The sequence below is a fragment of the Enhydra lutris genome, unplaced genomic scaffold, assembly GCF_002288905.1.
Source record: "Enhydra lutris kenyoni isolate GAN:26980312 unplaced genomic scaffold, ASM228890v2 scaffoldscaffold22, whole genome shotgun sequence".
NCBI lineage: Eukaryota > Metazoa > Chordata > Mammalia > Carnivora > Mustelidae > Enhydra > Enhydra lutris.
In genome coordinates, this window is record NW_019154106.1 from 37,581,996 (window position 1) to 37,593,607 (window position 11,612).

Consider the following 11,612-nt stretch of genomic DNA (forward strand, 5'->3'; position numbering starts at 1 on the left):
GGAATCCCATTTTTGGGTATAAGGTCAAAAGGAAGAGAGCATTATCATAAAAAGATGTCTGTAACCCCATGTTAACTGCAGTTATTACAATAGCAACGTAGGGAAACAACTTAATGTGTCCACTGACAAATGAATAAATACAATACGGTATATCTATTTCTCTCTCCCCATCTCTCTCTCTGCCCCAAAGCAGCAGGCTTTTCCTCACAGGGAGGCCTTGTTTGCCTGCCTGGGACCGGCCGGGCGCTGTAGGGCTGCGCTGGGCAGGGCTGGGCGCGGTGGGGAGTCTCCTCTTGAGGGAGGTGGTGCGAGGCAGAGGCGGGGCGGAGAGATGAAGGGGCGGAGCCTCAGAAGGGGGTGGAGCGGGGAGGAGCCGGGGGCGGGGCGGGGCGTTGCCGCAGAGGGGCGGGGCGGAGCGGAGCCGACGCGCAGGTCCCGGGTGGGGGCGGGACGAGCGCTGCGAACCTGGGAAGCCAATCTGACCGCGCAGTTGGCACTGCCGGGTCTGGGGCGGGCCCAGAAAAGGACCCCCAGCCGCGCTCCCGATGGGGCTGTGTTTTCCCTGTCCGGGGGAGACCGCGCCTCCCTCGCCGGACCTGGTGAGTAAGGCAGCGTCCCATGTCCCCCGTTCCCTTGTGGCCGACCCGCGCCGTGCGCACCTGTTCTCCGGAGGGGCGCGCCAGGAGGCCCCGCGCTGTGGGCACCGGGGCCGTTGGAAGCGGGGGCGCAGGCTGAAGAGCTAGCCGCTGGTGGGTGTCAGGTGGCGAAGACATGTGTGTGGACGCGCTCCGAGGGACTTCGGGTCAGGCGGCGGGACCTGAGCCGCCGCGGCCGCCGCCGCCGCCTCCGAGTCGCACTCTCCACTTCCGTTACAAAAAATTGCCCACAGGCGGCACCACGGTGTTTACCTTTCGCAGACTTAGGCGAAATTGGGAGCTCGTAAGACGCAGGCGTACGCAGACGGTGCGGTGTACGGGCCATTCTTGGCGGTGCGGTGGATGGAGTCAGGGTGCGAAAAGAGTTCCTCACTTCGTCTCCCGACGTGTTTAACCTTCTAGGAGATGGGCGTTTTCCCGTGTCTGTACCAACTGTTTAAAGAAGGTGCTCAATAAAGTCTCTTACGCTCCTCCTGTGCTTTATTGGATATCCTAGTAATCGATGATTTCCCGTTACTATTTCTCTCTTTCAAGTTCTTCCTTTTAAAAGAATACGGATTTTACATAGTAAAGAGGGTACAATTTGTAATCCATGTTTAGCAAATAAAAATGCAGGGTCCCCACTATTTTTAAGTTACTTAAATTAGAATTTTTAGATAAATTTTAGATAAAAAAGAATACATTTAAAAAAAATAGATGTGCCTCATGTAATATTTGGGGCACACTTACACTAGAAATTAGTCATTGTCTAGATGAAATTCCTACTTAAGTAGGTGGTTGGTGGTACAATCCATTTATACTTTTTGTAGCTTTCTATTTACAACAGTATCTTTACATTAGTAGTCCTTACAGGTTGTTGATAACAGAAAAGCTGAATTCCTCTGTTCTCCTATCTGAAAATTCGTTGAAGGAACTGAGTTGTTGAGGGAAGTACATTAACTCTTCAGCCATTTGATTATGGGTACTAAAAATGACCTGGAAGTCGATATGGGAAAATTTACCTGGTCTTTCTTGTATGGTTATTTTTAAATGTTGTTAACTTTGTTTATATGGCTGTTAATAAAATACCAATATACTAGCATTTGTTAAGCCCTGCCCCTCATCGCCACAGATAAACACATGGCTCACTACTTGAATGTCACTTTATCTTTGGAGATTATTAAGGACCACCCTAACTAAAATAGATCCCCTACTACACCACCCACTCATCCTTCCATTTCTTATCCACCGTACTCATCTTTATATTTTCTCGAAGCACTTACTACTATTTAACAGACATGTATTTACTTGATTATATTTACCTGAGTCCCCCTCATAGGAATGTAAGTTCCATGTGTATGGAAATGTTTGTCTGTGTTTTTTCATTACTGCAACCTCAGCACCTAGAAAAGTTCCTGAGGCATGATAACTACTCAGTAACTATTTGTCCAGTGGATGAATGAATGTATGTATTGTGGTATGAAAAACAAAGGAGCTATTAACACAGCTGCCAAGAGAATTGTTTACTGTCTTATGTATTTAAAGAACTTATAACTTATAATTGTTAATAGTAGCAATACATGGTATAAAAGCAGTATCCACTGTTTCCCAACATGGAGCAGTACCTCTTACAAATTCCCTTCAGGGCTTCATGTCCTACACAATGAGATTTAGCCCATTTCATTCATGAACATTTCCTGAAAATACCAGCCTACTTCAAACCACATATTTCCTTCCTTTGCCTTACTAAATGTCATTTGTTGTATTATTGCCCTGACTAGCTTGTAAGACCTTTAAAAGAAAAAAAAGCAAATTAATTATTTTATAGGCTAACCTGAATATGTATATATGCATATGTAATACATATTATATATATGTGTCTTATCTTGTGCTTATTTGAAGACCTATCGATTAGAAGAACGAAATTCAGGAAGTTAAGTATTTCACAAACATTGTAAATAGTGGCAGTCTTAGTGGGACATTTTGAACAAGTACTAAATATTTTTGTAAATCGGTTATATTATCTCTAAGATATAAATTATCCATGATAATGTTTCATTTTATTTTAAAACATTTTTTTGACACGTTTTCTTTAGGAAGAGAAAAGAGCAAAGCTTGCAGAGGCTGCAGAGAGAAGACAGAAAGAGGTAAGAGTAGAAATAAAATTCTGCTCGTGTAGATAATTGGGTACTTCATTCTATTTATTACTAGCATTGCTAAAGAAAATGGTGTCTGATAACCTGTAAATTTACATGTAATCATTTTTCAAAATGATTTCTATATTTCTATAGGTTATATTAATGCAGTTATATCATTTAATGCATGAAAATTATAGATGTCTTCTGTAATGTGAGATGCTCCTTTAATAACTTTCTTCCTTGGGATTTTATGATGATGCCTTATAAAACACTGACAGATGTGAAATTTAGGGAAAAAATACCCAATGAAGAAATGATAATATGTTTTATATAAAGCTGTTATAGAAATAGTCTTGTTCTTTATAACCAAAGATAAAACCCCTCACCTCCAAAGAAAAACCTAAAAAGCAACAAACACCTTTTGGATACTGAATACTGATTTTTGTTGTTTTTCTGTACCACTTAATAAATTTTCTAAAGGCTGCATCTCGGGGCATTCTGGATGTTCGGTCTGTAGAAGAAAAGAGAAAGAAAAAGGAAAAACTAGAAAAACAAATGGCTGAATCCAGGCCCCCACCAGAAGGTGGACTTAGGGTAAGTATTAAAATTTACTAAAGGCTTAATTTACCTGGAGTTTTTAAAACCTTCAGTAACAGTCTATTGAGTAATTCCCTCTTGCAATGGATTATCAGGAAGTTTTGAATAAATTTAAAAGCATGAAAAGTAGAGATTGGGAGAAGTGCCAATTTATTTGGACATTCCAACATTCATTGTAATAGATTTGCCTTCTTTTTCCCAGAAGGAAAATAGATTGTTTTTCCAGATTATCTTGACACTACATCTTAGTATTTTATATTCATATAATTAATACTAATACATCAGAAACTTAATATGAGGAGTATAATGAAGAACATAAAAATCACCTCAATTCTGTGTCATTTTGACAGACATCATTTCTAATATCCATTTATTCATTAATCTTATTAAATTGGATTATACTATGGATTCTCTTTTTTATATATAACCTATATTTTTCACTCAGTGATTTGAAGTTTTTGAGTTTTCTATTGTCAGTCATTATCATGGTTAAGTAAATTAGACAGTAGGGTGTATGGGAGGGTGGGGAGTGTAATACATGTACCTCATACCTCCCAATGTAGCAATTGCAGTTCTTGACACTGGAAATATAATGATGGACAAGTTAAACAGGTCCCAGAACTTGGGGATCTTTATTGTCTGCCAAACTATAAAGTTTTTATTTTACACATTAAAGTTCAAGAAAATATTTGTTCAGATATTAAGATTTTATTCTTTGATCCATTTTTAAAGAAAATAAATTTCTTAAGTATATTTGTGAAAATCAATATCCCAAATTTTAGTTGTTTATATTTAACTTGTCAATGATTTATTAGCACTTATTTTGCTGATTTCCTGTCTTCTCAATGGTTTGCTTTTTTTAAATTTTATTTTATTTTTTAATTTTATTTATTTATTTATTTAAGTTTATTTGACAGATCACAAGTAGGCAGAGAGGCAGGCAGAGAGAGAGGAAGAAGCAGTCTCCCTGCTGAGCAAAGAGCCCGATGCAGGGCTCGATCCCAGGACCCTGGGATCATGACCTGAGCCGAAGGCAGAGGCTTTAACACACTGAGCCACCCAGGCGCCCCTTATTTTATTTTTTTATATCTAGTTAATATACAATGTTGCCTCAGTTTCAGTGTACCACATAGTGATGCAACTTCTTGACGCATTTTGCTATGCTCACTTCAAGTGTAGCTACCCTATCACCATACAACACTATCACAATACTACTGACTTTTTTTTTTTTCTCCTAAAACTATATCTATAAATACATACATGTATATATCCTCCTAACTGTGGAGCAGGCCACTTAGGAGCCTCCTGATCAGAGGTGATTCTGGCTCAGTGCTATAACATAGAAATAAGATTTATCTGTGTGTGTTTCATCATTGTATATTCATCTAATTTTTTTAATAAGTGAAATTAATAGAAAACAAATTTTTTATTAATTTTTAACAATGTATAGATTAATTGGTTTCAGTGGTAAGGTAAATAACTGTGACCATTGTGCTTATATTTTTTTATATACTTCTACAATAGAGTAGAATAAATCTACCGTAAAGTAAAATAGTTGGTTGATACAAAGTCAAATATTTATCAGAAGTATAGAAGTTTAATTATTCCACTGAGATATAGGTCTCTGCTACTTGGTTTACTTTATGGAAGTTTCTCAAAAACAAACAAAAAAATTATGAAAAATTGTAGGACTGGAAATGATGCTGAGGTACTGAGCAGCAATTAAAATCACATACAAGGTTATAAGAAAATGATACTTACATATAGCCAGAATTAAGAAGGTACTTATTTAACATATTCTAACCTAACCAGTTTCACATCAGCTTTTAAACTCTGGGAAAGAAAGAAACTTTCTGAACTGAACTTGAAGCATAGCCTGAAACCTATACATTAGAAATAAATTGGGCCATGTACTGCTTCTGGTCCCTTCAGAAGGACTCAGAGTTAGAATCATCCCAATTTTAAATTAAGTACCTGTTTTTCTTTGTGTACTGTTCTTACAATAGAGCTCTCTGGTTCTGTTAATAAAAATCACCCTCAAGGCCATCAGAGTTGGACAGTCGCTCATTCTGATAAACCACAACTGTTGCACACTGTGTCATTTTCCTTTGGAATATTCCTAAGCACTTCTACCGTAAATACATTAGCTTTAAGGGACATGCTCCTTTCTCCTTGACCACCTATGTAGATCATCAAAAGAATACAGTGAAGTTCAAAATCCATTTTTAGAGGCTCAGAACTAACAGAAGGGGGAACATAAGGCAGAGTGTGACTTTAATTTTCAACCCTTCTTGGCCTAGGGGCCTGTAAAGACCGCTGCCAGGCCTGTTCTACAGACTGGCCTGGAGCGTCCTATTATGTAGCTAGATTCTTCCTAACCGGACTCCATAGCTTGAAGAAAACATGTCCTTTCCCTGTGTTCATGAACACTACATCTTCATCTCCTGACTAGCTCTGCCTAGGATAATTGGCATTGGCAATGCTCAGTATCTTCTGGAAAGGCAGCTTTATTTTTTTTAATCTTTTTAATTTCTTTGTATTGATATACAATGTTACATTAGTTTCAGGTATACAACATAGTGATCCACAAGTCCATCCATTATGCTATGCTCACAAGTGTAGCTGCATCTTTCATAACCCTGTTACAGTACCATTGACTGTATTCTCCAAGCTCTACCCTATACCCCATGACTTATTCATTCCATAAGTGGAAACCTATATCTCCCACTACCCTTCACCCATTTTGCCCATCCTCCCACCAGCAATCATCAGTTTGTTCTCTGTATTTATGACTCTGTTTCTGCTTTTTTAAATTTTTTTTTGTTTTTTAGATTCCACATGTAAGTGAGATCATATGGTATTTTTCTTTCTCTGACTTATTTCACTTAGCTTAATACCCTCTCATTCCATCCATGTTGTTGCAAATGGCAAGACCTCATCCTTTTTTTGATGGCTGAGTAATACTCCCTATTGTGTGGAGGGGAAGGGCACACACAGTACACCTTCTTTATCCATTCATCTATCGATGGCCACTTAGATTGCTTCCATATCTTGGTTATTGTAAAGAATGTTGTGATAAACATACAGGTACATAGATCTCTTCAAATTAGTGTTTTCATTTTCTTTGGGTAAATACCCAGTAGTGGAAATACCCGATCAAACAGTATTTCTATTTTTAATTTTTGAGGATCCTGCCCCCATACTGTCTTCCATAGTGGCAACGCAGCCTTATTTTAAGAAGTGAGTGTGGTGCTGACATCCGGGTGCACACTAATATCAGTACAGGATATAACAGTACAGGAGCAGTGCATGTACTCTCATGCAGTGGCTTTCAACCCTAGCCATGTGGTGGGAACTCAGGAGGAACTTTCTAAAAAGATTGACCCTTGGGTCCCACCTCATACCAATCAGAATCTCCGAGAGTGCGAGAGTGGAATTCAGTCACCAAGACGTTTTTAAGCTCCTCAACCTAATGCCAGCTCTAGTGTTTTTAACACTGGTCTTCAGAGATACATTGTGGGAAATAGAGTCCCATGCTAAAAACGAAACAAAAACAAACAAATTTAAATCCCGGATCCTATATTGTACACTGAATCCTTTTCTTAGAAATTAAAAAAAAGGCACAGTGTTCAAGTCTCTAAGAAGTCCTAAAATAAACAAAAGCATCTTTACTTGGATTAACCCTGAACTTTCAAAACTGAAGGACAGATTTTTAAAAGAAAATGTAACACCCAGTAAAATTCCTTGGATGTACATGAAAATCACTCCTCAAGAGACTGGTAAATACCTGGTACCATCCCAGTGGCTTTTTCCAGAATTTACTACTGCAGATTTTATAGAGTTGCTTGAACAGAACAACAAAGTTTCTCAAGTCAAGCAAGGAAAAAACTTGGACAAACCATTACTTAATTTCTGCAAGTTCTTAGTTCCCTGCCTCAAACAGGAATTCCTCTATTTTTATTGTATTGGTTTCATTGTTTTTATTTTGTGGTGTTTTGTTTTATTTTTCCTGAACTGATTATTAGATATTTGGGATTTAACTACCCATGAATCTGCCCAGATACTTTGTTTCACTTCTTCGTGTTTTTAAACAATTATATATCTTATTTCAGATGTTTGACCATAATGGAAAATCATACTTATCACTACTATGCACAGAAATCATTTTGCATTTGTATAGCCCACATTCCTATTTTTGTTCACTAGGATATTTTAACATAACTTTAAATAAAATTTACTTTTCTCCATGTATTTTTCTTTTCTAGTGGACAGTTTCATGAGCATAACATGGGTGGAAAAGTCTATTGCCAGTAACGAATATCTGCAATCAAGTGGACGTCCTCCGCTTACTTTCTTCTCTTTGAATAAATGAAGATTCAGACTTTGCAATTTTAGTGCCATTAAATGCAGTCAGTACTTTTCAATATCGATATACTGAAAATGCTTTTGATGTTCAAATTTAGAAAATGCCAGACTTAAATACTTATTTTCTTATATTTGCTCTTCTGCAGACAGTAGGCGATTTGCCCTTATTTAGGAGTTAAAACATGGACCTAAATAGTGAATAAATGTATACTGCATGTAAAAAGTCTGCCTACATCTCAGACATTCAAGTTTGCTGTTGTATTTTCTCTCCTTCATAAAATGACCTTGCAATCTATAGTTTTCTGCTTAACCTTGTATCTCTTTTTATTTCATTATTTATGAAGGCTTTTGCTTAAACATACGGACTTCGTGCCTTTAAACTGTTCATCAGGGAAAATTTTGAAAAATCATTTGAAGGGCTTATGTGAAGGAACACTGTAAATTTTTATAACTTACTAAGTAATATTTGTAGAAAATTATGAATTTCTCCTAATTTGTTTTCTATTTCTGTGGCTTATAAAATTAATATATGGTGTTTTACATTGCAATAAAGTGGTTTTTTGCTTGCTGAATTTAAAATTATATATTAGTAGTGCCATCAGAGGGCGGTGATGGACTGTTACACAATATCAGATTCAGCTCTAAAGATCTTTGTAGTAACTGAGTGAGTTAAACTAAGAATCCGGATGGGCTATACTGAGTAGTAATATATTTTTCCAAATTTCACAGGTGTTTTTATTCATTAGTATTTATTAAAGAATGATCATAAGATTTGTACAGATGTGAAATTGCCAGTACAAACATGAATGTATGAAATAGAAACATGTCAGTACTGTATTTTAAAAGGTCTACTTTAAGCATAAAGTACTATGAGGTTAATTCTGTGGGATTCAGAGTCATAAACTTTTCACATTTGTTTTTATTAGAAACATGAGTTTATAGCATTTCTGTTTTTTGAGTTTTCCTTTCTTGTGTATAATAAGCGAAAATACAAGAATTTCTTTCTTTTAATTTGTTTGCTCTTTTGGATGACAGGGCCACAATCTGAGCCCTAAATTAGAATTCATAGATAGTAAGTACCAATAGGGATTATAAATTAAATAGACCAGCTCATTTGATCTACAGAAAGAAACTGAGCCGTTATTGTGCTCATCCCTCCCACAAGGCTTACATTATATAGCAGTATATTGTATATGTTAATTTTAAAGAGTTTGAACTATGGTGTCTTTTGACTCTTGTTTGGAAAAATTACTTTTTCTATTATGTATAGAGTAGTTTGTGAATACCCAGTCAAGACATATATTTAAACAGGCTCAATTTTCTTCATCCTTTAGGATATTAGTGATATTTTTGTTCACAAAGGATAGTGAAATCATTAAACTTTATTTTAGAAATAAAATTCTTGACTTTATGAACATGATTAATTTTTCCAAGGCAGAAAGATCCTCAATAGCTGAATAGATATAGAACCAAATCATATTATCCTTGAACTGTGCAAATCCTTCATTCTGCTTTAATATATAAAGAACAATTTTATCTGTACTACCTTAAGAATTACAACTTGGGTTGGTGTAAACAAAGGTTTATATCCAGGGGATAATGCCCTATTTCTAATAGAGTTTATATCTAAATAGCATGCTTATTTACTTTTGAACCATGAATGTATGTTGGTGTATTGCCTTCTGGGAACAATGGGATATGCTGCTCTAGCCAGTCATGCATGGCCTGCTTCCGTGGGTTTAATCTGCGTTCCCCAAAACCACAAGGGATGCATCGGCTAAGGCGTGATACTAAAATGCTAAGAATAGTTTTAGGAAGGGGAAGGGAAGAGAGGAGATGAGATGCTTGATAGAAAACCAATCAGTGACTACTAAAAAAAAAAATAATAATTGTACATATACATCCAAGCATCTCCCTCATCAAGTTATGAATCAGTTCCTGATGGGAACCTTAACTTGGAGCCAATTTCCCATAAATCATCATTTAAATAGGAAAATATAGTATAATACTTAATATGTGACCCAAACCCTCAAAAAATTACTAAAATATAACTGAAACAGCAAAATGCATATATGTTAACTATCATGTTCAGATGTAAAATGCTAAAACTATGGCTTCTTAATTCTAATCATCATGCTAACATGAGTGGTAACAAAAAGCTGTATATCATCACACAGCCCCTTTGTTGACATGCTGCATGTTGTTTTAAAACATCTATACGTGCTACTATGGTTCCACCGATTGTATTTGGAATGCAATTAATAGTTTTCACACACATGGTTTGTTGTAAATTCTGTATTGCCTTATGCGGACACAAATATACATTTTTCCTATATAGAAATTGACTTTGGCTGTCTCTTTAACAAGTTTTTTTTGTTTTTCTTTTTAAAGATTTTATTTATTTATTTGACAGAGATCGATCACAAGTAGGCAGAGAGGCAGGCAGAGAGAGGGGGAATCAGGCTCCCCGCTGAATAGAAATCCCAATGCAGGGCTCGATCCTAGGACCCTGGGATCATGACCCGAGCCAAAGGCAGAGGTTCTAACCCACTGAGCCACCCAGGTTCCCTCTTTCACAAGTTTTATCTTCACTACGTATTAAATAATTAGAAGTTAGGTGAATGGTTGGGAAACCATGACACTCCTCTCTTTGGGATGAATGAGAACAACAAGAGCTAATGGCTGTTTGGTATGTTCATAAAATCCCTGAATTTATAGCTAGGCATGGTTCTTTTTCTATACTCGAAAGGAGAGATGATATTGTTAGCTTCCTGTTTTCATAGACAAATAGCAAAATAATACAAAGTTTCTAACTTTCCTCCTTGGTACCCCAGGAGAATTGACATCAGCTTTGAATTTTCCTTTTCTCCTCCAACAGTTCGATGTGTTTATCTTTGCTAAGAATTATTCTACGCCCTTAGAAGAAAAAGTAACTTGTCAGTTTTAGTTTTGAGTAATATCTGAGTAAATAGGTCAGTAAGAGAGAGGTAGGTAGCTAGGCATCTCTGTGTTGACATTTAAGGTGTGCGGTGTTTTTTTTTAACATTTTCAAACAAGCATTTCAGATCCCCATGACTATCACATGTGCTTTAAGTTGATGCAAATGTGGCTCCATAGCCATTTTCTTTGATTTTCTCGAAAGCCGCTTAGAAGGCATTTGTATATTTCACAAACTTTGAACAAGTTTTGGGTTGATTCAGAGAAGTTTGTTCCAACAACTCAAACAGTTTAAATTTCTCATATGACATAACTTTTTTATTATCCTGTTCTCCTTGTTCTAGATATGTCTCATTTTGCAAATATTGCCTCTAAATATGGTTATTATGGCCTGAGAACTGAAAATTCATAAATTACTTGACCTGGATATTATACTTTATTATATCTTTGATCACACTGCCTATTCTTTTTTTTTTTTTTAAAGATTTTATTTATTTATTTGTCAGAGAGAGAGAGAGGGAGAGCACAAGCAGGCAGAGCGGCAGGCAGAGGCAGAGAGAGAAGCAGGCTCCCCACTGAGCAAGGAGCCCGATGCGGGACTCGATCCCAGGACCCTGGGATCATGACCTGAGCTGAAGGCAGCGGCTTAACCAACTGAGCCACCCAGGCGCCCACACTGCCTATTCTTATAGCACCATACTTAAGTTTCAAATTAATCTCCTCTTAGTTACAGACAGGTTTGAGCCCATTTTTGCAAGTACTTCAAATATAATCTCAAATGGACCTAATTAGTTTTGCACACAGATTGACTCTTTCTAAGCTCTTTTTCTGAAATCGGTTTTGTCACATCAGTCAGAAATCAAGTTATCCTAACTCCTTACTCTATACCTACTTCCTAAGATGTTACTTTCTCATTCTACATTTCTCAGATAGCTAGGGT

General features: G+C 37.0%; 1 protein-coding gene across 1 annotated transcript; it reads left to right on the forward strand.

The window, feature by feature from the left end:
- Positions 1 to 443: 443 nt before the first annotated feature.
- Positions 444 to 8,731, forward strand: LOC111150037 (small VCP interacting protein). Its single transcript, XM_022507357.1, has 4 exons — positions 444 to 599; positions 2,732 to 2,782; positions 3,254 to 3,367; positions 7,636 to 8,731. The coding sequence occupies exons 1-4, from the start codon at positions 546 to 548 to the stop codon at positions 7,648 to 7,650; spliced, it is 234 nt and encodes a 77-aa protein (XP_022363065.1). The 5' UTR covers positions 444 to 545; the 3' UTR covers positions 7,651 to 8,731.
- Positions 8,732 to 11,612: the final 2,881 nt, after the last annotated feature.